At 42.6% G+C, this 26,441-nt stretch overlaps 1 protein-coding gene across 1 annotated transcript in view; it reads left to right on the top strand.

Annotated features, from left to right (window-relative positions):
• Positions 1–26,441, top strand: part of ABCA13 (ATP binding cassette subfamily A member 13) — a 2,435,905-nt gene that overhangs the window by 1,113,417 nt on the left and 1,296,047 nt on the right. The window contains exon 32 of the mRNA XM_069216941.1: positions 7,788–8,018. Coding sequence (XP_069073042.1) covers positions 7,788–8,018 — 231 coding nt within the window. The remainder of the gene's footprint in view (positions 1–7,787; positions 8,019–26,441) is intronic.

Below are 26,441 nucleotides of genomic sequence, written 5' to 3'. Positions count from 1 at the left end.
TGGGCATGGCCATTGGGCAAGGGGGCATGACTCCTGTCTTTGCTAAGACAGGAGTCATTTCAATGGGGGATGGGCGTCATTAAAAAATGGCGCAAATCGGGTTAAGACGTTTTTTTTGCCTCAGCCTGACTTGCCCCATTTTTAGACGCCCAAACGCCATTTTTCCCTACGCCGGCGCTGCCTGGTGTACGTGGTTTTTTTTCACGCACACCAGGCAGCGCCGGTCGGCTAACGCCCGCTAACGCCATTAAATAAATACAGCGCCTGCATGGTGCTTCAGAATGGCGTTAGCCGGGGCGAATTTTTTTGGCACAAAACTGCGTTAGCGCAGTTTTGCGTCAAAAAGTATTAATATGGCCCTTAATGCCTGCATTACAAACTGAACCAATCTTCTGTATGTAGTTGCCAAGTCTATATATAAACGACGAACGTCAGCCACTGCCAAGTTAGCAACCGCAGGATATGGTGTGTAAGTAGCCAATAAAGGCCAGGTTGGACCATCATTACTCAGTGGACCTAACTGTACCTGTGCTACTGTGTGTGGGAGGGTGCCATCAAGCCAATTATGGTGTTCTTGATAAGATAAAGGTGTCTCTAAGTATGCATATGCCCTGTACTGTCCAGGGACATTCGCAACAGTGTATTCGTGAAAAGTGTTTGTACCCCCATCAACTGCTGGAAATACGACCCAAGAATAAAAAAGTTCTGTTCTATAGGCTGCATGGGCGTCCACCACAAAAGTGACCGGACCCCCCTGGACCGTCAGGCCATGTGCCACCAGATGTCCTGTGAGCGGTTGTCGCATATTGATTGCTATATTCACTACATTAGGATTCGCCATTTGTAAAAAACAGCACTAGGTCAGAGAAGGCACACCAATATCTGGTTTTGCTTTTAAAGTTCAAGCTTGAACAACCAACCACTAAGTAATAGGATGTACCTATCCCGTGGTGGCGGAAACCCTCAGCCCCACTGACGTCTCCGCTTACGGAACTGAGGAATCAAAATATATATGAGATATATATGAGACCGAGAGAGTCAGCCGGACCTAAATATTAGAGCCAGACCAATCGTTGGCGGCGCCATGTCGCGTGGGCTCTCATTATCCTAAATGAGACTACTGGATTTCTAGGCAGCAGGATCGATCACGGTGTGGGGGACTGAGTCGGACCCACGTGTAAGGAACTCTGTCACCCTAAATCTGTTTTTTGCTCCGGCTAACTAGCAGTGCCTCATTTCTCCCAAGGGGAAGAGATGATTGGGCAGCCGAGCGCATGATATCTTTGGAACTTCTCAGGGAAGTCGTGGTCACTCAGATCCAAACCAACTCTCTCATTTACAGTATGATCTCATATACAAATGACAAAGGCAGTATAAGTTTTATATAATGTTTTAATAAAATGACTGCATTTTAGATAATAAGGCGTGAGCCGCAATAACCAGAACCATACAACACAGTAGGATTGAAATAGGTACCAGGAGAGTAAAACATAAGAACAAAGCTATTATGGTGTCTAATAGTTTCTACTCTCCCTCTGCTTGGTCTATTTCGAGCACAGCATGTTAAGCTTCTAACTTGCCTTTCTGAATCCCTGGGGAGACATCAGCCCTCATACCTGAGCAAAGGCCTGTGATCTTGGTTCAGCATCTGCAACGAGGCAGTCAGCGTCTAGTTGTGGTTCCCTGGTCGGAATCTCCCTCTTGCGTGTATTGGGACAAGGAAGTGTTTTTATAACTAACATGTCAGCGTGTTCACAAAATGTCCCTACGCAGAAATGCCAAAGACTAAACTCCTACCACGTCTATCGGCAATGTACCAGACTGTATCCTTGACTGAAGCACAGAGTGAACAGGAATGTGTTATGGAGAACTCCAGTGCTGAAGTAGGCTAAACAGTGTGGTATGAATATAAAACAAGACCGTAGAACTGGCTTTTTGAAAAATAACAGTACGAAGCCTAATAAAAAGCATGTAGAGCAAAGTGCACAGAGGCTCTAAGCTGCAAGCAAATGAATAAAAATACATCCAGGGCAAAGTGCACAAAGGCCTAAAGCCTGAAGCTAATGCGCAAAGGATACATACAACTAACCACACTACACCACCGCCAAACTCAAAATTAGGCCCTAAGTTACCTCTGGGACCTCAGGCATTTCATTCCTGATCAACACTTGAAATCTGTACTCCAGGCACTGTTATTTTCAAGCCAGGATTGCATATTTAAAAGCCACTTGTGCTGCTGTTGCATCACTTTTTCTGATGCAATGGCAGCACACACCTTTCAATCATTATATTTATAAGCGTGGCTTTTAATGGTCACATAAATATGGAGTAAAGCAAGGCAGCACAAATCGCTGCTTTGCCTTACTCTGCATTGGGGAGGCATTCCATGGGTGTTATGGAACATCCATGGATTTTGATGCATCCTCAGATTTACAAGACCTTGTAAACCTGGGGATGCACCAAAACCTTACTCCTCTCCAGGGGATGGGCAGCAAGGAGAAATATCTTTATTTCTCTTTGTTTTTTCCTATTTTAATGTGTGCTACATTCTGCAGCAAACTTACAAAGAGGAAAATGCCTCCTATGATTGTTTTTGTGCAGTAAGCTGTCCCTTGCTGCAAAAAAACAATCCTGCATTGGCGCTGGGTTGTCAAAACACCATCAGCACAGGGGGAAAGCACAGAAATGTGCTGTATGCCATAGATATTGCGTATTCCTGCCCTTTCCTTTTGATGCAGGGCAGTACAGCAAGGTGAGTTCCTGCACTGCCCTATGCCAAAATCCAATAAGTATCGGCCTAGAGTACGGTAACTAATTTATCTTTGGTCTCCCTAAAGCTTCTCTGAGAGCAGCACTTTAGGCAACTTCCCACTTTTTCAGGCCGTAGGGAACTTTACAACATTGCCTCTGTACTTGCCATGCAATGCTCCATATAAAATAAAATCAAGAGCCCAATTTAAGACTACATGCATTCCTCATAATGTCCTCCATAACTCCTCTGCCCCTATCTGGTTGCAGAACTGAATGCCTATGGAGCTCAGGGAAGATCTAGAAATGCTAAATACCTCCTTTCTCAAATCTCTGGCATTCAGCCAAGAACAACTCATGAGACAGGCATTCTCTAGTAGTGAAACAAGGCTCTGGAAATTCCCTCCAATTACTTGCATCTCCTATGTTGACTGAAATGCTTGTTCTCTGCTCTCTTTGTTACTTGCTGCTATAATAGTTAGCTAACTACTTCTTATCCTGTCTCTTCCCTGCTTGTTTCAACAGTATGTTACTTGTTTTTCTGGGGCTAAAAGATTGTTTTATGATGTTTGTTAAGCAGAAGTTTCTTCCTGCTCTCATGTAATTCACACTAATAGGTTTGGACCTTTTGCCATATAAAATCCACAAATAAAATGCAATAGCACAGGATCTAGCAGGATTTGCCCAAATGTCTTAAGAAGCGTTCATTGTTGTCCTACCAAAGCAGGGCAGGTATTAGCTTGACATATCTTCGAAATAATCCCTTTCAATACTCCACTCTGATTACAAGGTTTTCAGCATAAGTTACAATGACTCTCGAAAAAATTCAAATGTCTTGAGGGTATGATATGGATGGGTCTTATTTATTGATATATTAACATGAACTATGTATCAATAAAAAAGATCCATGATATTGTACCTTCAAGATATTTGATTTTTTTCAGGAATACTTCCACCTTATGCTGCAAGTTATTGGATTTCTGTTCTGATTTGGGGATACTGGAGTGGATGATTTCCTCTATTGCACGCATGCTCACACCCACACACAGACACACACACAGACAGACACACACACACACACACACACACACTCTCTCTCTTATGCTTGAATTGTTCCTAACTGGAAAGATAGTGCATAGTGCACTAGTATTAACTTCAGCCACCTAATTATGTTACCTTTTATAAGGTGCTAATTAAAATCCTAGCTCATAGAATCCTCCCAAAAATATAATGGCTGATTTACCTTGATGACTGCAAATTCATCTCAAATTGGAATACAACATTTAATATTAAGAGATTAGTGTACATATAGATCACCCCCATCCAGGACCACCTAACTCAGTGATCTTCAATCTTTTTAATGCTGCGCCCCCAGTGGAAAACAAATATTGGGCCCCCCCTCTGAATTTTTCGCAAATATTCTGTTCAATTGGCAATGTTTAAATGTGTCTAGACTTATTTACGTTTTGCAGTTCTGTCACTGTTTTTAAAATTGAATCAACTACGTAATGCCAAACATATTATTTTGGTCAGGCATGCCTTACTAACTTGTAAAAGTATCCGCATTGTTAATACTGAAGTGGGGTGGGGTGTTTAAGAGTATTTGGAGTCAATTCCCATTTGACAAAACATGTTAGTGACGGCCCATTACAGAGAGGTTTACTGCTTCTCATTTTTTCAGCTTAAAACAAAGCCCTGTTATCAGCATAATGCTTCTTTTGGGCAGAGCCTGGAACCCCCCACCCCCTGGATCACTTGAGGCCCCCAAAAGGGCCCCACTCCCCATTTTGAAGATCCCCGACCTAAGGAAAACCAAGACGGTGCCTTCTATGTGCCTTCTATGTACCACTGCCATAGAGCCACTAGTAAGCAAAGTGAGACAACGGAAGCTGGTTCTTGAGATAGCTGGTATAACTTATCACATATGACTGGATGCAGATAACATGCTACTATATTTACGAGAGCAGCGTGCAAACATTCTAGTGGCCCTGAGACACCTGGAACAATTTAGCAATTCAGCATATTGTCGGGACATAAAAGTTAGGGAAAGTCCAGTGCATACATATCCTATTCCTGAGGGGTTGAAAGACCCTCTATCATTACTGGTAAAAGTAATTGGGAGCCTTTCACCATGAGGAACCTGGGAGTCCAAATTTATAGGACAGATCTGCACCTATATGAAGGTAATTTAAAATCAGTGATATCAGCCCTGAGAAGCAGTGTGAAGTTCTGGCAAACCCTGTAAAAATCAATGGCATGGAGGATTACTCTAGCCAAAATGGCAGCACTACTCACAGCATTATATACATTTTTCCTTATTTTACCGTTTTGATAAGCCTAAATCTTCCTTTTAATTATAATTAACTCACCCCGAAGCAGGCCTTGTTGCCCACAGGGTAGGGTGCATGGTATTTAAAAGTAGGGCATGTAAGTTTAATGTTCTACACTTCCTTGCAGCAAAAAAAAAAACACTTTTTTCTATGTAGCAAAGCTGGCTGCTTTCAAAGGGAAACACTTGGCTACATTGTCACGTTTTGGCTTGGTAGCAGCTAGAAAAATATCTCAAGGACTCTTTTCAATAGTTATTCAAAATTCATCTTAACTGTAACAACAAATTTTGCCTACTAAGCAAAGGATACTTTTCAAAAGTTACTTTTTTCTTACTCAGTTCCACTTGAGGCCTTTATGTAAGTACTCAACTGTCACCTGGCAGCTGGATGGTTCTCCTTTAGTGAAGTATGAATTGCTTCCAGGACAGGGACTAGTGGCGCGGTAGTTGCCCTTCCCTTCACAGGATGTCCTCGGGCTGTGCCCAGCAACTTGAGTATCTTCAAAGGGGCTTTCTGTGTCAGAGGCAGGTGCAGCTAACACCTGAACCTGCCACCTCTTTTATACTTTAGTTGGGTTGACTCCAATACCAGTAGGAGGGGAGTGCTCCCAGAACATGTTTAGAGTAACCACAAAGAAGGAGCTGCTCTTTTCTGTGGCCACACCTCGTGGTGGGCACTTGATCTCTGCATAGGAGAAGAAAGGTTCTGTCATGTTGGATTGAGGCAGAGAGGGACTCTGTGGGATTGTTTGCATTAGGGTCACAGGAAATGCTGCAAAAGTGGGTAAGGTTACCCTTGGGAAATTTTACACTATTGGTTAGGAAGGGGCCAGGAGTCTCTGCCACACACAGAATTGTTCCAGGCTGCCATCCACAGTACTCTCGGAGATGTGTGTCCTTGACCTTGGAGGCAACAACAGTAGAGAGAATGACCAACTGGAAAAAGTAGCCACCTGAGTCCCTGCAAAAAAGACTAAGAACGTGGTCTTCAGCTGACCTGCAGGACTTCATGACCCTCTCCTGCGCCTGTTGCTCTGGCCCCCTTATTCCCCTAGAGGACCCCCAGGAAAGACCTGGGCTCCCATTCCAATGTATGCACCGTTCCAGACAACTGGGAGGCTATAGGGTCTGGGAGTGTGAGCAGAAGGGTGGCTGGTAGCAGAGGGGCTGTGCATGATGCCCCGACCAGAAGGAGAGGAGCACCAGGACCCAGAGAGAGGAGATGGCTGGTGAAGGCAGCTAATGAGCCCAGCAAACTGTGCCTCTGTTAGAGGCCAGAAGACCTGTTGAAAATGATCAAGTGGCTATGGCTTGCCACCAGAAGCAAATCCAGCCAAATATCATAAACAATAGTCCAACAGGTCCCAAGTTATGCTCTGTTTAAGATTTGCTATGAAACATAGGTCTTACAGTAGTGAAAAACAAATTTAAGAGTTTGTTACTACCAGGATATTTAAAACTTAAAAGTACATTTTAAACCTTTTAAATGCACTGCACTCTGCCCTACAGGGCTGTTTAGGGTCTAAACTAGGAGTGACTTATATGTATTAAAAATAAAGGTTTAGGTCTGGCAAAATATTTATTTTGCCAGGTCAAAATGGCAGTTTAAAACTGACACAAAGGCTGCAATGACAGGCATGAGGCATGTTTGACAGGCTACCTAAGTGGGTGGCACACTATGTCTTGCAGGCTCATTTCTAGCATTTAATTTCTAGGTCCTGGGTACATGCAGTACCACTTTACTGAGGTCTCACAAGGAAGGTAAGGTGTCGATTCACACAGTCCTAAAAGCCACCAAAAAAATGGGTTCAGAAAAAAAAATGAAAGCAAAAAGTTTCAGGATAACCCTGCAGAAAAAGCCATGTCAAACACCCACAACTTCTATTCCTGTTTAAAATTGCATTTAATTCCCTATTTACCTGACACAAATAATTCTCACAAATTCCATGAAAACATGTGTAGTTGCTCAAGGGTGGGTCACGTAAATGTCTAGTCAATAAAGGATTAACATAATGCACATGTTAGCCATTGATGCTACAGAATGCTAAATAAGTATTCCAGTAGGCTGGGGTAAAAATTAAATCCTACAGCAGATCATGCAGAAGGGCGATGTTGTATCAGTATTTGTTAACATGTATGTTTTGTTTATGACAGAAATTTATTTGAGGGTGTCCTTTTTGATGATTACTGAAATCCATTAAAGTTGTATATACTTGTGCATTTGTCTGACAGTTTCCAGTGTTATAGGACGAAGCACCAATGTCCATATTTAAACCTATGGTTTAGGAGGGCTTGTACCTTACCTTCCATGCTGTCTTGCCACAAGACCAGCTACAGTATGTCTGATGGCCCTGGTGGGCCTTTCTCTCTTTTGCTAGTCTGTGAAAAATAGCAGTGGGTGCCAGGTCAATGTCTCCTGTCCTATCAACATCCTAAATTACACAGAGTTGTGATTAAGAGAAACCTGAAGGTCTTCACAAGAAGGATCGCTGCCTGGCGCATCAGGTTATTATCACTCACAGGTCTGCTGGAGAAGCTTCTTATTGCTGCCGGAAGGGGTCAAGGATTTTTAAAGTTGTGGATCAAAATTGGATTTCTAATGTATTATGCTCCTCAATGTGTTTGCTTGTTGCATAATTTCAAACTTACATCTTCATTGGATAGTTGAATGTGCATTTAATGCTTCTCTTTTATCTCTTTTTTAAAACAGCACTCCATGTTTGATAATCAAGACCCAGAAGGCACCATTCAAATCACATCTTTGGTGCAATCATTTATTCCAAATGCCTTCCTAAAAGAGAAAAGTAGTACAGAGATAACCTACATGATTCCAGCGATGGCCGAAAAGGCAGCATTTGAACAACTATTTCAGGCCTTGGATGAAAACATGCAAATGCTACATTTGACTGGTTATGGAATTTCAGATACTACTTTGGAAGAGGTATAGTAATTAGGCAGCGCTATTTTTACTTCCATATACTAAGCCTATACATTAATGCACTAAAGTAAATAACAAAGGATATGTAGGGGCAAATCTTTCAGTTTGGTTTTATGGGCAGTAGTTACTCCTTTAGCTAAACACTGGATGACACGTCACTTTACTGAGAACATACTGAAATCAGATGATGACCAGGATACTGTTGAGCTCTTTTTGAGCACTTGGGGCTATCAATGTTGGGGGGGCTGATACTACCCTGCCGCTTGCACTGTCTGACAGAGGGGAATCTTGAATTAGAGCAAGGCAACCTTGTGTGCGGTTTCAGTTCAGGTTTCCTGTGCATGTGACAGCAGAACATTATTATTACTTTGTATACATTTAGCTGAGCATGATACTTGCTTACTGTTTACTTCAACATTGGTTACTACTGTGGCACACCAACATTTTGTGCTTACCAAACTGCCTGTGTACCACCAGTATGTTGTGGAAGGGAGGGAGGACGCAGCATGTTGTTGTGGGGGCCCACCCAGAATCAGATACCATGTTGCAATAGTCTTAAGCTCACGACCATTAATTTGGATGGGGCACTTTTCTATACCAGAGCCTACTCATGGCATCTCAGACCATGTAGTCAATAGAGTGACCATACAGAAGCCTGAAAATAAGGAAATAAGGGCACTAGTGGGCATTAAGGGACTTCTTTTCATAATAATGAATCTTGTGTTGTTATAATATTTCACAAGTCAATTAGGATGTTACCATCACAGCTTTTTCTGCTGCTGCTTATATCTTTTCAAAGTACTCAACTCAACTATGTCTGTCAACCAACATTGGTTTTGAACTCTCTTCTTCCCTACAGATGGTATTGGCATCCCAGCACTTCCTGGGACACCAGCACAGGCTACCTAGCATGAAAGCAGTGCCCGGATTGGTCTGAGTTGCTTGTTCTGCTGCTAAGACACTGCATGGGAGTCTGTGCAGTTTCTCCAACCCGGCTGTGCAACACAACCAGGTTGGAGAAACCTAAGTACGCATGTCTGTTTGGCCGGCCTAAGACAGCCGGCCAAACTGAAATGTGCACTCAGTGCACTCCACTCCTCCTCCCCCTCCCTCCTCCCATGGTCCAGCCCCGCCCTTTCCTTCACACGCTGGCTGAGCCAGCAGCTAAAAAATAAAACAATAGTGAAATATAGTATTATTTTTCAGCTGCTGGCTGTTAGCCAGGGGGGGCAACGCTCCTTCACCATTGTGAAGGAGCAGCCCCTTTTATACTCCCTTTTCATTTGTTTCACAGCAGGTAACTTGGGTGGTGGCAATTTGTTTGCAGCAATATTCAAAACTATTGGTAATACCATGATAATTCATTGTCACTAATTTCTATAGTTCACAGAATGATGGGCCAAAATGTCTGTAAACTTACTTGTCCACTGAAATCAAATTTCGGTGCTACATTTCAATGCTGTTAAACATTTTCAGTGAAGTGGAAATTGACTTATTTTTGCTAACATTAAGGGCCTGTCACAAAGTTAACTTACATTGTTGATTATGTTTATTTAAGATTAATTTATAATAATGTTTAATATAAAAATATGTTTAACATTTATTTTAGAGATAACGACATAAAATGATTACCAATACTACCTCGGTGGACATCACTGCCAAGAGAATTTTTATTTTGAGAAAATGTATGATAATCAATGTGTATAGTGTATCAGTAAAATACCCTTGCTATTAAACTTAGGGCCTGATTACGACCTTGGCAGAAGGGATACTCCGTCACAAAAATGGCGGCTATACCGTGCGCTGTATTACAAGTTCCATTATAACCTATGGAACTTGTAAAACGGCGGGCCGGAAATCCATCACATGTGTGTGATGGAGATCCCATCCACCAATGTCATAATCAGGCCCTTAGCTTTCCCATATCTCCTCAATTTGGGCCCCAGGTGCTAAAATTGGATTGCGTAAAAGGGGCTGCAATTTTCTACAGAATACATTTTTATTTTGTGTACTGACCTCTATACTATTACGTCAATTCACAAAATATGAAATCATAGTGGGTCGCAATTCAACCTACCTCATATATATTAATAAAATTAGTCACATATTGCAACCTAATATGTTTGACTAGAGGCTTGATGGCCTCTTGGGGGTCAGGATACTCATATGTCAGTGATTACTTTTAAATGAATGAATCATTTTTTTTTTAAATGCAGCACATTTTCCTAAAATAAAAACAGGAATGCATTTAAAAAAAATGACAACTTTTATAAATATTTTTTAGGAGAAGACACATGGCTCTTAGTCTACTACCACCTCCTAAAATTGTTTTTTGTTCACATTCACAAAGGGGAAGGAGTCCCACGGGGGCTCCTTTCCCGTTTGCAAATCGGCTACCACCTCTTTTAAGGTGGAGATAAAATATCAATGTTTTGTGACCATATTTGGGATGAAAAACATAAACACATTCCATAAGCATGGTTGTCATTTAGGAGTTGCCAGAGGTCACAGCTGCAACTCCTGGCTTGCCCCTTTTGACCCATAGCATTTCATTTGTGACTCCACAGATGTGGCAAATTCAGTGCCAGAAACACTGGTCCTAATGAACATTACACTGATAGTGGATAATAACATATTATTCTCTATTAGTATAATAACAAAGGAGTACAATTCACTGAAATATGACCCTCCCTAGCAGCTGATGTAAATAAAAAAATGTTTTTAAAAGTATGTAGTGTGCACTCATGCAGTTGAGAGTGTGTTTATGTGTGAGAGTGTGTGTATGTCTGATTGTGTGTTATGTGTAAGCCTGTGTGTGTGAGCAAATGCAAAGGTCAAATGGTGCATGATGTCACTTCCGCAACCCCTGGCCTTTTGGTGAATTGACGTGCATGAGCATAAGGAGTTGCTTTTTGGAAGAAAAGGGTTTTAGCTGTCACAAACCATCTAAATGACTGAATCTGAGGATTTGCAAAAGCCACAGCTCTTTAGACTCTCGATCCTATATATGCACCATTAGAAGTTCCTCATGGGAACATATTCTTAGAAAAGGACATGCCTTCACCTATAAGTGCTCTTATTCTATGAATGCTTGATCTATGATGGCAATCCCTTTCACTTGTCATCTGCCCTTCTCCTCACATTGTTTGAATTGTCAGTTCTCTGTTGCTTTTTTTAGGCTATGATTTAGCATTTGATGGCAAAGGATGTTACCTCCCCCACTGTGAAGAACTGCTGTCTGACAATTTAGTAATGACCGCCGGCCCAGCAGTCATCACTGTACATTGAGAGGAGCAGCCATCACAGCGATTCCTTTCAATGGACAAAAAAGTTTGGTTGACGGCCCCTGTTAGGTAATACAACTGTTCACAAACCTTCTCACATGTTTTTGTTTTTTTGGACAGGAAAACAAAAGGCAGTACGTCATTTGCTCAAAATATGTCAGGAGGTGCAATGAGGCAGGCGGCCGAGAGTTTGTAGAATAGAGTACTCTGTTGCATTTACTACTCTCTGTGCCAAATTATAAATCAGGCCTTTGCTCTTATATTTCTAAGATCATTTCCTTCATTTGTTGCTCCTAGAATCATTCCCCCTATATTGCTTATTTCACCTCAAGAGATATTCAAAATCTAAACAGTCATAGGGATTTCTCTCTTCAATAGTTCGTACATGAGCATGTGTATTCCACTTCTACAAAGCGTTGCAAATGAGGTGTCTCAACTGCCTGGGCACTGAAACTGCTGTACCTTGTGTGGTCCTGCAGTTCCCCGGGGCTCAGGCTCAGAAAAAGTTGCAAAAAGCCCACGGGTGTGGGCAGCAAGTCTCTCTTACCTCAGACTACCTTTCCTTGGCTTCCTGTGTTCCTGACTGCTGCTCTTTGCTCCTCCAGCTCCAAAATGGCATAAGCCTCTCTGATGTTTTCAGCTGCTTTTTATAGCTGCTCGACAGTTAGTCCATTTCAGATTGTCATTCTCTTTTCTTTTACTTTTCCATCATGGCTATTTCTTCCTTGGTTTCTTCCTGATTTTCCTAAACCATGATGTTTCCTGTCATGCAGGGTTTTGATGTAATTTCCTTTTCCTGTTCTTTTACTATATAAGAGCCTCATACTGGTTTGATGGACAAAAAACAGTGTTCCATTGTTTGTTTCCTCTCTCCCTTTCTTTTCTGATCCTGACTTTTTACTCCAGAAGATTCCACTATTGGATTCATGACTCCTGGTTTTTGTCAATCCTGTAAAGTCTTCATCCAGTAAGGAGTTTATTTTTAACACATATTTATTTTTTTCTACTGACAACATGGCAGCTCATTGAGGGCACTTGCTTTCCAAATACTTCAGTGGGTGGTGACATTGTGGCTTCTGGAAACAGTTCTGGTTAATGGGTACGTTTCCGGACCTGGACACATGCAAGCATATTCTGTGATAAGTTTATGCAAGCCTAGATCTCATTTCCTTGATTTCTGTTAGCCCTATAATTTTATGGTGCATTCCTTAACAATGAAAGCTTTTTTTTGGTCAATGTATTTCTTGAGCCTTTAACCAAACCCATTTTACCCAGTCTGTGTGCTCTAGCGATCTCTATTGGGCACCGTTCCTTAGTGTTTCAATCTATGGTTCTTCATGCTATAAGCTAGATCCATATTCGGAGACATCACATTTAGCATTTATTTTTCGCATCTGATCCTTTATTGCAAAATTTCTTTCTTGGAATGATAATTTCTCCCAACAATGCTAAGGAGAGTCTCAATAATGTTGATCAAAACTTCAACCTATTTTTTCCGTCTTGATGTCTCTTTTTACATTTTTCTATTCAAAGAGATAAAATGTTCATTTAAAATTGTGCTGAGGTATTCTGTAATTTACATAAACCGTCCTGGAAATATTCCATTTTGAGGAAGAGAGCATCAGTATTCTTTGCAGCAAGGTGGCCATGTTCATCTCCGGATTCTTTTGCACATTTGCTGCCCAGGTTCGGCTTCCGAGAGGGGTTGTCCTACTCTTTCAAATCTTTCTGTTTAGCAGGAACATTATTTTGCTTAAACTTTCACTCTATTTATGGGAATCAATGTATCATCCAGTTTCCCAATTTTGAAAGTTTAGAAGCAGAGCGGTAAATGCTGCCACGCTCCACCCTTTCTGTACTGTTCCTGCATATGAACTGTGGCTCATTACACTTGATTTGATCTTGTGTGCATCAGCTCCATTTAAAATTGTTACCTTTTCACTGAATCATAACAATTGATAAGTACCTTCAGACCCAGTGAGTCCCCTGTTTCGTTTGGTAGTTTGAGAGTCTGGATAGTCAAATGTATGCCATTGTACTCCACTGCAGCTTAGGTTACTACTTTACACACAAAAGGAATCCAATGATGGCCACAGAAAGGTTTTGTCAGTGCAGACAGAGCTCTGTGGCTGGTAGTGTTCCTCACTGTTGTCTCTAAGGGGTATGATCTGTCTTTCTCTGAGTTCTCCACGGAGAGTTGCAGGCAGATTTGTATTTACGCTTTTTCCCTAGATCCTTTCAGTTTTCTTTTAGAGCACTAATGTATGTTTTTCTTACATGCTTTTACTCTTTCAGGTTTGGCCTTAGAGAAAGATTGAGTTGTCTCCCCAGACTATTTTTCAAAAAAGTAATTTGTAATACGCATACAAAGAGGGAGTTTTGGGTATCAGGATTCATCCATTGGTCTTTTGTTATTCATATTTTACGTTTACCTACCACACCATACAACTTAGTTCAGTGGAAAGCCCACTTTACTCATTGACTCCCTGCAATTTGATTAATTGCAAAATGCCTATGCATGTAGTTCACACATGTTTAAAAGTAGCTCCTTTCTTTTCAGTGACTACATTTGTTCAATGTGTGCAGTTTAGTATTTCTTTTTTATCTTAATGGTAAATGCCAGGTGTTAGAAATGGGGTCTTTGGTTGGCAGTCAGATTACCCCCTGTCCAAGCAAGGACCTTCACTCTAGCCTGGGTAAAAGCGAATCACCCTCAGCTAACCACTGCTTACCCCTTGGTAGCTTGGCACGAGCAATAGGCTTAACTTCAGAGTGCTAGGTGTAAAGTACTTGTGCCAACACACACAGTAACTTAATGAAAACACTACAAAATGACACAGCACAGGTTCAGAAAAATAGAAAATATTTATCCAAACAAAACAAAACCAAAATGACAAAAATCCACAATGCACAAGTCAAATTATCACTAAAAATGCAAAAAGAGTCTTCATGTAATTTTAAACACAACACTAACGCTGTTAGCATGAAAATGTACCTTGGGTGCGTCAAAAATAACCCCGCATGGGCGAGTGTGCATCAAAAAGGCTAGCGATGTGTCGATTTCACTCACGAGCGAGGCCTTGTGCCATTTCACCTTTAGTCGGGTTGATGTACGTCATTTTTTCTCTCTGCAGGAGAGCAATGCATCGATCTGATCAGCACTCTCGGGTCCGGGCAGGCCTTGCGTCATTTCTACATGGCCAGCGGTGTTTGTGTTGGAAATCCGGTCGCGCGATGATCCGAAAACCACGCAGCGCGGGTTGCGATCTCACCAGCCTCCATGAGCGATGGTGTACGTCGTTTCTCCAACCCTGGGTGTCGATATTCAGGTCGTGTTGCAGGCGAGCATCGATTTTCATCAGCAAAGCTTGCGGTGCGTCAATTTTTCAGCCACAGATCGGAGTTGTGTCAATCTTTTCCACGCACGGCGTTCTGTGTGGGGATTTCTCAATCTTGAGCTGTCAGCTTCTCCTTTCAGGTGTAAGTGACCACTCCTCCCCTCACTCCTAGCACAGATGGTTCATTAGGAAATGCAGACTACACCGCAGCTCCCTTTGTGTCACTGTCTAGCGAGAGGTTCAACCAGCGCAACTGTCAAACTGACCCAGACAGGGAATCCACAAACAGGCAGAGTCTAAAACTCCTAAATTCGTTTTTACACTGCTGTGAGGTCTGCTCCTTTCATAGGATAGCATTAGGGCTACCCTCACCTACTGTTTGAGTGGTAGATCCTGATCTGAAAGAGTAGCCAGGTTTTATTTAGTATGGCCAGGATGGTGATACCAAATCCTGCTTAATGGTGAAGTTGGATTTTATATTACTATTTTAGAAATGCTACTTTTAGAAAGTGAGCATTTCTCTACACTTAAATCCTTCTGTGCCGTCCAATCCACGTCTGGCTAGGTTTAGTTGACAGCTCCATTGTAAATTCACTCAGACAACCCCAAACACAGGATGCTCAGTCACACTTGCACACATCTGCATATTGAATGATTCTTCCTGGGCTGGGAGTGTGGAGGGCTTGACACTTACATGTCAAAGGACAGTAGCCTGCCCTCACACAAAGGCCTGCCACTCCCGCTACTGGGATCCTGGCAGCCAGGATGGAACTAAAAGGGGACCTTGTGCACTTCTAAGCCACTCTTTGAAGTCTCCCCCACTTCAAAGGCACATTTGGGTATTCAAGCAGGGTCTCTGATCCTACCTACTTAGACACTTCTGAGGTAGACACTTTACTTCATCAGACACTTCTTGACAAAACACTCTTGTCATAGACACTTCCTGGAGAAGAGAACCTGACCCAGAACCTGCAACCTGCCAAGAAGAACTGCCTGGCTGTCCAAAGGACTCACCTGACTGCTTTCTGTGAAGGACTGCTGCCTTGCTGTTGCCCTGCTGCCTTGCTGCTCTCTGGCTTTGCTGAGAAGTGCTCTCCAAGGGCTTGGATAGAGCTTGCTTCCTGTTCCCTGAAGTCTCAGGACCAAAAAGACTTCATATCTGTGAGAAGAACTCCCTGTGCGGTGGAAATCGATGCACAGCCCATAGAAAATGACGCACAGCCTGCATCGCGGTGAAAAATTTACTGCATGCTGAACCGGAATGACGCAGTCTGACTTCGCAAGGAGAAGATCAATGTAGCGCCAGTGTAGCGACCAGAAAGTTGACGCAAGGCCCACTGGATCGACGCACAACTGAGCCGGAATGACACTGCCTGATTTCCTGAGAGGAATCCACACAGCGTCTGCCGTGTGGTAGAATTTTCCACGCAGCACCCACCGGATTGGCACAGCCCCTGTGACTTCGTCCTGCCAGCACCGGATTTCAGCACATCCTCCCTGGGGCATCTGAAATCCCCGTAACCCGCAGAGGATCCAAGACCGAGCGCGGAAATTGGCGTAAAGCCTTCCCTGCATGAAAAATTTATGACGCATCGCTGTATGAGGCCCAAGAAATTGACGTACACCTCCCTGTTTTGCATGCATCGCCTCCTCTGCGGTTCTTTGCGGAGATTTTTAATGCAAACCGGGTACTTTGTGCTTGCAAGAGACATTTATTGCTTTTAAGAGACTAAAGACACTTTATATTATTTTTACAGTGATATTCCAAAATGTACTTATTGCATTTTAATCGTTTTGATCTGCATCTTATCACATAAGTATTATATATTTTTCTAAACACTGTTTGGTGTATTTTTGTGGTGTTCTACTGTGTTATTGCATGATTTATTGCAAAAATACTTACACGTTGCCTTCTAAGTTAAGCCTGACTGCTCAGTGCCAAGTTACCAGAGGTGGGGCACAGGATAATTTGGGTTGTGTGTGACTTGCGCTGACTAGAGTGAGGGTCCTTGCTTGGATAGGGGTAACCTGACTGCCAACCAAAGACCCAATTTCTAACACCTATGCTGTCTAACAGAGGCCAAAACACTCCTAAGTATGGCGGTGGAGTTGGAGGTGAGGGATTCCTCTTTTGTCCAAGACGGTCAGTTACGCCTGGAATAATAGACTAAACAAGGGCCCCCAGTACCTCGCAGGGCCTGGATAGATATCTCAAAGAAGCTGAGAATGACAAAATCACCCATCTGCAGAACACTAACAAAAGAAGATATGCACCTGAGGCTGCCCTGGTGGAGGAACAGTATTATTTTGATGATACCTGTTTTTGAACAGCACAGTGCTCAAGACGGGGGCGACCTAATGGTTGGGTGAGAGTGGCTGGAGCTAAATAGACTCTTACTATCACAAAAGATTTTCCTGACACCAACTTCCTTTCCCACTACCCCAGGCAACAACCACAAGCTTACCGGGTATCGTTATCCTTTGAGGGTCACACCCCTGGGTGGGACAAATATGAATGCTTTTCCACTTGAAATGGATGGTTTGGGCCAGTTGGCCTATTTGTTGTTTCTTTTTTATTTATTAGGCTGAAACTAATTGACTCAGGGAGTAAAGGGGATCCAATGGGATTTAAATAGCTCCTTGGGGCTGAAGAACACTGTGGCACACTCTATGCTAACACTATCCTCTTCTTCTCTTTATAGGGGACACTCACACTCAAGTATATTTATAGCTCTCCTAACAAACATCAGCAAATTCAGTGACACCACTTTCACCATATTCCAGATGAAATTTCTCTCTATTAACTCCACCTACTCAAATCAGACCAGACACGCATGAGACATCACCAGTATTGAGCTTCTTCCACTACTGAGATAGTGGGAGTTGCTATTCTTTTTAAATCACATGTTGGTCCAAAATTGCGTTGATAAATAGAGACTTGGAGGGTAGGCTCCTAAAGCTGAAAGTACAAAAAGGCAATTCATCCCTCACTATGCCAACCTTCTACACTCCTACCTCTTTGCATGATACCTATGTATGCTCCCTTACAAAGCACAACCTTTGTGATGCCTAGGGGGATATAAACGTGGGAGATGACTTCAATCTCACACGGGACCCCGCAATGGACAAAAATGTGAACTCCTATCAAGGGACTGGAGTTATGTTGCCCCCCCCTTAAAAAGAAAATAACTGAATTGGGACTAGTCAATGCATGGCGATACCAGCACCCATATATAGAGATTGTTCCTGTTACTCATATGTCCATGCTACATGCCCTCACATGTTCCGTATATGAATCTTGACCATGCACATGCTTAGCTCTGTTGAAGAGCGAGATCACAGCAGTCACGGGGACCCCCTTGATGGTTAAAAAAAACTGAATATCCTCAGAAATCTTGTAAGCAGGGTAAAGATGCAGTTGAAGAATACTTCTTCCTGTACACCCTTCGTGACACACCACAGCATATCCTATGAGATGGCTTTAAGGCTACAACCAGAGGGACTATCACCACCCTAAAAATATCTAGTGCAAGACAAGCACGTCTCCTTGAACAGAACCTTATCACTGACATTCAAGACCTAAAGAGAATAGACAAAAAAGTTGCATTGAAGCGCAACCAAAGGAAGTTAGCCATCTTGTGGGGTCACCTATGTGCAAATAGAGCAAAATGAGCAGAGTGTTTACTGCTCCTGCTAAAGCAGCAATTTTATGACAAAGGGTACAAAGTGGGCACTGTGCCCACACTCAAGCACTGAACTTATAGAGCTAAATCCCACATTGCCCGATTTAAAGTAGGAACTGATACGTGGGCAATAAGTGAAAAAAAGAAGCAAACAACCTTTCACACACTTTATGTTCAAGGTCTTGAAAACCTCTCTGACATCCGGACCTCTCTTCAATCTTGCAAATGGGCCCTTAGCTTGCTGCAGGCTTTTATTGAAACCACTACAGGGCCCTCCACACCATGCCTGTGGAAAAGACACCTGGGCTGGAGGGCCTACACTATATTTTATAGGGTATTTTACATCTCCTACAGGACCAACTAACAAAACTATTTAGCACAATGTTTCACATGATGTGTGAGGCCGAGGTTGCTCTCATTAGCAAACCTTGGAAAGATCCATCCGACTGTACTTTCTACTGCCCAATACCACTTTTAAATACTGATTCTAAGCTATACACCAAAAATCTCGCACAACACCTTCAGCCCCTCCTCCCCAGCCTTATAAAACCTGACCAAATATGTTTGGGAGCCCCTCCCCCTTCTGTTTGCCTTGGTGGCATAACCTCTTGCCATACAGATTAGACAATCCCAAACAAAATCGGGGATATCTTTCAGCAGACGATCAGCCAAGTGAATTTATTTGCAAGCAATCTTCTTGTCATGTTAACTTGCTAAACAAAATCTCTCCTGGACTTAATTGATGCACTAAAATCCTATGAACTGGTATTTGGCTGTAAAGTCAGCAAAGAGAGATCACACATGCTCAATCCTCAGGACCTCCCATGGTTACAAGCACTGGTCCCATTCCAATGGGCCTAGACATCCATATCTAGGCCATAACATTACTAGTGAGCTTGTGGGATGGACTAAAGCTAATTGGATGGAATATCGTAGGAACTTCATTGAGGACATTGGAAAATGAGGTCACTTACATGTCATGGGAGGATTAAACAAAATTTAAAAACAGGAACGTCCTCCCTAGGATCCTATATCTTTTTCAGTTCCTTCTTACTCTCATCTAAACAGAAGACAACCTCCTACAGATCAAACTTGCCACATTCAATTGGGGGTTAAGGGGCAATAAACTCTGTATCTTCTCATGCTGCTGAGAGACAGTAGCAGATTAGTCTGCCTGAACCTAATGGAATATTACTGGGCGGCATGCTTGCATTATCTTTTGGAGTGGGTGGTCTGGGAAGCAACTGGATCGCACAGTGACAGGTTTCCTAGTGTGGCCCTTGGTTTTGCTCTACAGCTGTCATTGGTCAGGTGGCAATTAAAAGTGAAATAACTACTTTACATTTTCCCACCACACCTTGGGGGAAAGATCAAAACATTTTAGAAATGGAAAAAAATCTTCCAAATTCCAGACAACTCATATCTCCAATAATACCAACTAGTACAGTGGACTATAAACCTTGGAGATGCCCAAGAAGCCACTTGACTCCTCATGCAATTTGATAAATTAATTTGCTCAATTGAGGGCACAAAATTCCTATTTTCTGTAAGAAAACCTGTCACACAAACAAGATTAAAAATCCACGCTAAATATCTGTTCAAGCACAATGAGAAATGGACTTGGGAATGCCTAAGCAATGAAAAGACGCCTGGTGTGAAATTTCTAAGATATATAAAAACCTACAGAGTCCACTTACAAGATGTATCAATGGTACGTGACCCCTGTGTGCTTCAGCAGAATCTACCCCTTTGCCTTCACAGTCTGCATGTGTTGCCCACAGGAAACTGGTTATGTCATACACACATGGTTGTCTTGTATAGTTATCCAAACATGCTGGAAAGAGGTTCTGGGTCACAATAAAGAAAATCTAGGATATTCCATCTCTGCAGACCCCACTACTTTACCCTTGGGGCTTTGATCAACCACGCTTGAAGGTACGACATGTGCAGATGGGCGGTTGGTGTCCCAAATACCTGGGGCAACCAATCAGCTTACAGCACTTTTTTGGTACAAGAAGGATGCCCCTGCTGCTTCATTATGGTTTCATTGCCTCTGGTTCATACTTCAACTCACTGAAAAAAAAACTCATAGCTAGCTTGCAACCTCTTATTGACCATATATCTGAAATTTTTCTGCTTTACACCCACTAGATTCAGCGCCCTTCAGATTTTTGATTAAAGCTTGATGCATTTTTGGTGTAGGTTTATGGAGCCTTTTATTGGTCGCTGCAATAATGCATAATATTAGGGAAAAGTCACAGCCCCCCATCCCCCCGAAGAGACCGACCTCCTCTGAGGGATAGGATAGCACCAGCAGAATATAACATTCCAGCTAATACCACAAAGTCAATCTTCCCTGGTTCTATCCATCTGACTTGCTCTCTTCTACAAAGCTTTTCCTTGCATTTTTTTATTTCTCTGTTGCCTCTTGTTGATATGTAAAGTGACTGGCGTGGGTATTGGTTTAAGGTTTGTTCATTACCACACACTGGCATGCTTTGCACCTAATGTTGCTTGTAGAAGCCATACCCCGACAATGTACTATGCTTAATTCCACTAGTAGCCAGGGCACCTCTTGAAGCATTCTTACCACTTGATACCTTTGTTTATCAATGTACTAAATGTGCCTGTCTGTTTATATATTGACTGAAAAGAGTTTAAAAAAAACATGATTGTAGGACAAAAGAGTTTGGCTCAACAAAGATCCTTGTGGCATATCATATATTAGGGACTGAGGCCGAGAGAAAAAAAAAAAGAGTCAAGAGGATAGATTGAGTGTGTGGTTCCAGAAAGGAAGCCTGCCAACTGAGAGCTTTTTCTTAAATACCTACAGAGTGAATGTGATGTCACAGTGTAGACTCTGCTAGAATGAGAGACGCCACAGGCAGGGCTAGATCTAGGATCTCTAGTTTTTCACGGCATCTATGGTCTAATGTCATTCAGCTGTCATCAGTGACTACAAGTAAAGTCATTTCAGTCCTACAAGAGGATGGAAGCCAGGCTGAGTAAACACAAAATATTATTATGTTCGATAAAGCTAGGTGTTGTGCGTTAACCTTCCTTTCCATAATTTTAGAAGGAAATATAAGGAGGAAAATAAGGTGATAAATACTGAGAGTGAGCTTCGGTCAATGAAGGCAGCAATTGGTGTCTTCTATTTTATGGGAAAACCTTTTTAAGGTTCAAGTTTTAATATGTAGTTCTCATGAAAGTTAGAACATGTGACAGTAGTATTTTACTCTACTTCTAGTAAGTGGGTGTAAAAAGTGGTGGGATTTGAATTTCATTCTCCACCTTTGTTCTTGGCTTGCACTGACCACCATCCTGAGAGTAGTTGTGGGGTAGCACCCCAGTCTTTTGTTTGTATGGTCATGAGCTTCCAGATTAGGCATCATGTAGAGACACCCAGGCCTAATTTTTTGAAGCCTTTGCGTTGTCCTTCAAGGGCAATTAAAGGACAATGCAAATGAGGTGTAACAAGAAGAAATATCTCTATTCCTCCTCTTTAATACCTCTTTTCACATGTGCATCATTCTGCAGCACACATAGAAAGAAGAAAATGCCTCTAAGGATGGCTTTTATGCAGGAAGTTGTCCCTTGCAACTAATCACTATGGTGCAGGGGTGCCTGCATTGGTATTAGAGTGTACACACTGCACCAGCGCAAAGAGAGGGGAGAAATGCTCTCTATCATTGTAAATATGGAGCAATTCTGCTCTCTCCCTTTCACACAATGCAGCACAGCAGCTTTGCCTACTTTCCTGCATTGCTTGAAAGTTTAGGAAATGTGGCCTCAGTTTTGTGTATTTGGCCATCTGCTATGCCGATGGGGAACCAAAAGTGTTCCTATGGCAAGCCCGTCTGTGATTGTCCATACCCTAGAGACACCGGGTGACAGGTATGCTGTATTTGACTTTCCATCTCTTCTCTCCTGCGGAGACCTGCTTCACAAAAGATGCTACAAAGAATTACTGTATCTTTCCTCCACTCATGCACTTTCACTCAGCTGGCTGTGGCATGTTTTCCCACAACCCTGCTGACACTCCTAAGCCAATACTGAAATGTTCATTCTCACACACGTCATCACTCTGAAAGTTACATGCTTATTGAGTCATAGAGACTGAATGATTTACATATTTATGAAACGTGAGTCATCTGGCCCAGATATTACATTATCAATTGCCCCAAGGTTATAAGATTCTTAGACATGACTGGACTTATTGAGTGGGGAGCAGTCTAGCAGTCATAATCTGGTCTTCCTATCAAGGTGGCTGGTAACGTTAAAATGTGGTGGAGAGAGGCGCAATGCTGAAAATCTCACCAAGATGCTGCTGGCCCTCCGACCGGCCCTTCTCCTCTCCCGTCGGGATCCTGAGGGTGGGCAGCAGGAAAGGGAAGGAAGGTAGCTGACTTCCTGCCAAGTAGCAATGTGAATTTAACCAATCTTGGAGCTGCTTTCATGCTGTTTTCAGAATGAAATCAGCTAAAGGATTAATTGGAGCAGGCTAACCCAGGGCTCATTTTGAAGCTAGAGTCCTGTGCCTCCAATCCCCTGGCTCTTTCACAATGCTGGGATTGCAGGGTTTGAAGTGTGCATGTTGTGCTGGCTGTCACAAGATAGCCGGAAAATCTGACATGCGCACTCCTCAGTGACAGCAGTTATCCTGCAATCCACTAGAATCAGCCCCACCCACGCCGTCACCCTTGCCCTATACCAGTGCGAGCCAGTGGCACACATATAATAAAATGGTAATTACCATTTTATTAATTTGTATTTATCTGATGCACTTGCAGCAGGTAGGCAGTAGTGGCTCACGCGACGGTGAAGAGGTGGGGCAGAACGTTGGGGGGAGGGAAGTGGGGGATGAAATAAAAAAAATAAGAAAACTTACCTATGCCACTGCAGCTGCCTTCCGAACCGCGCTGCTCCTCTGCCTGCAGGCACAGGCTCCCAGCATGCCCTGCACCAATCCTGACGCTGCTCAAAGCAGCATTCGAATTGGCTGGGAGCGCCCAGCCAGAGCGCTCCCAGGCAGACTGGGAGCCTGTGCAGGCTCTCTCAAGCCCGTCAACTGTGTTGCTGGGCTTGAGAGAGGCTACTGCACATGTATGTTTGGCCAGCTCGAGACAGCCGACCAAACATACATGCTCAGTGAGGCGGAGTGCTGAGCACTCCCCCTCATTTCTCGTCACCCCGTGGCCTTGCCCCTTTTCTACAAAATTGATAATAAACAAAGTTTATTATCATTTTGGTGGAAAAGGTTTGCAGCTGATGCTGCTGGCGGGGGCGACGCTTCTCCGCCCTTAGGGAGGAGCCGCCCCTGCAGGTAGGACAACGCTCCTCCGCCCTTTAGGAGGAACCGCCACTGCTTCCTATCCCACCAGGGCCGGCTTTAGGGTGGTGCAACTGTTGCACTTGCACCTGGCACTGACTTTGTTGGAGGGCGCTTGGTGAATTTTGTGAACTTTCTTGTGCATCCTGCAGTTTTCAGGCTATAATAAAGATCTCACAATAATTTTGGTGGTTAATGTTCCTACTGGTGAGAGATCAGTAATTTGTCTAGTGGCAGTTTTGTTTTGACTCATCATAAAGTAGGGCAGCAGGTTAATGTGCCTACTGCAAAGAACGTGTACCAATTAGATTAGAGAACTTAGTGAGTGAACTATGAGTAGCGCTATAAAAAATTAAATGTATGTCAGTGAGGGAATATGTGAAGAAGAAAGTCACTGGGGTGGTGCCAAAAAAGACAGTCTCACCAGGCACCACCAGTGCTAAAGCCATCCCTGTAGCCCACTGTTAACCTGCCCTGCCATTCTTTTGCACTAGCAGAGTTGGTTCCCTTCCAGATAGACAAATCTTCTAAATTCTCAATTGCAAGCCTTCTGCTTTTGTCGGCCTTCCAACCACAAACATTGGCACTGCTTTTTTTAAAATGTATTGCCCCATTTGCTCTTAAATTCTTTAATTTGTTCTCTGTGACTGTAACATTTGGTTGGAAGTCGCAGTTAGACCTGATTGCATCCCACTAATGGACCCTAGTCCTGCCCAATTTGATCTCCTTCCCCACGCATATTGCAGGTTCTTTTCTGGAGCTAATCTTTTCTTCTACCAAGCTTGTTAGAGTTGCAACTCCCTGTATAGTCACCAGCAGAACCCAATCTGGGTCCCTTTTTTCATATATGTTAGACCTGTCATCATTGTCATGGTTGCCCCAAACTTTTTGCCTTCTGACCACCTGATTTCTGACTTCATTTTTGCTGACTTTTAGGATTCTGTGCGCTTCCCTATTGCTGACTAGTGCTAAAGTGCAAGTGCTCTGTATGCTAAACATGGTAACATTGGCGTATTCACAAATGGCATATTTAATTTACTTGTAGGTCCCTAGTAAAATGCACTCTATGTTCCCAGGGTGTGTAAGTTAAATGCTACTAGTGGGTCTGCAGCAGTGATTGCTCAACACACTACAGTAGCCTTCCAAACATGTCTCATGCCTGCCACTGCAGAGCCTCTGTGTGCAGTTTTAAACTGCCTATTTGACCTGGCAAGTGCACCCATGCAACCTTCCTTTTTATTACATGCAAGTCACCCCAAAGGTAGGCCCAAGTAACCCCAAGGGGAATGGTGCAGTGTATGTACAAAATTGGACGTGCACTTTTAAGTTTAACATGTCCAGATAGTGTTTTTCACTATTTCAATGACCATCTGTCTCATAGGCTAGCATTGGGTTTACCTCTTTTAAATGTAATTTCCAATTGGAAAAATATTGAAATATGGAATTTAGTGTCTCTGGACTCACAATTCAAAATCACAACTCATGGTGAAGTCGGAATTTAAATTGTAAGTTTGAAAACACCACTTTGAAAGTTAGTAAGTAAAAGGGAGACTGCCAGTACTGACCTAATTTCTAGGATATCTTAGATCTACGTGAACACCTAATTTAATTAATGTGGTAACAAAGTTATTTATTATCATTTACTTAATACATTTAATTCCTTTTTATAAAACATTGTCATCAATAGAAGACAAACGCAACACATAGCAAAATTTGATACTAAAACATTTCTGATGAAAGCCCACATAACATCATGCATACATAGCCTACTGGAGATTCTAATACATTTATAAAAAATACAATTAGTGAACAAAATTCCAAACCACCAGCAAATATCACAGTTCTGAAATTCAATACTCAAAGGGGTATTGTCTTTGCAAAAAAGTTCATTCAAACAATCCCCATAAATGAGAAGTGACCAGCGGGTGCAGTTCAAATATGATCCAACAGGGCGCAACAGGGGTAGACGCCTATTTCAAAGTTCATTCAATTACTCCCTGTGTGCCATAATTGTCTTTTTTAGGCGCACTCCCTGGTCCTCAATGTTGTCAACACGTTTCGAAACCCTTTGTTTCTTGTTTCTATCCACAGTGCCTATTCCCCTCACTTCTCACCCCTTGCTATTCTCAGCACGCACCTGATGCCTTATGAAGCAAAACCAGTGTAACGTCCCTTTCACACAGTGTTATGCGTGAAAGATGTCTATATTTACAAGGCCATGAAAAGCCACACAAGCTGACTTTGCTTGGCCTTGTAACTATGGGCTGGAACACTGAGCCACCAGAGCGTAAAAGAAATGATGCTCTGGTGGCACAGTGTGCCAAAAGGGCCTCGTAAATGAGGCCCCCAATTTCTAACAATATATATTATCCATACTGTCACGTACTGCTCAATCAAAGGAAATGGTAATTGAACAAAGCCAAATTGTTCTAAAATTACTCTTTAAAGTTTGTTCTAGTATGAAAATCCTGACTCTCAATGTGGTATCCTGTCCGAAGACAGGCATTAATGAGCAGAATTTAACAAAAACAAGTCAAGTCCTCTCTGAATATAATTTCTCCTCTTCTATATAACCACTCGGGTTATCATCTCCCTGATATTCTGGGGGGGGGGTTTAGCCACAGTTAAGTGGAGTTGTCAGGACCTAGAAAGAAATTGAAAACACTATAATAATGATTTGGGAAAAAGAAGCAACATGCTTAGAGTATTTAGATGGTAAAAGAAACTCCTTAGGGAGGCTAGATCCAGCTTCTATATGTTGAGTATTACCTTGTCGATCAACAGAAGGA

This window comes from Pleurodeles waltl, chromosome 2_1, assembly GCF_031143425.1.
Source record: "Pleurodeles waltl isolate 20211129_DDA chromosome 2_1, aPleWal1.hap1.20221129, whole genome shotgun sequence".
Classification (NCBI taxonomy): domain Eukaryota; kingdom Metazoa; phylum Chordata; class Amphibia; order Caudata; family Salamandridae; genus Pleurodeles; species Pleurodeles waltl.
This window is presented reverse-complemented; position numbering and strand designations above follow the sequence as displayed.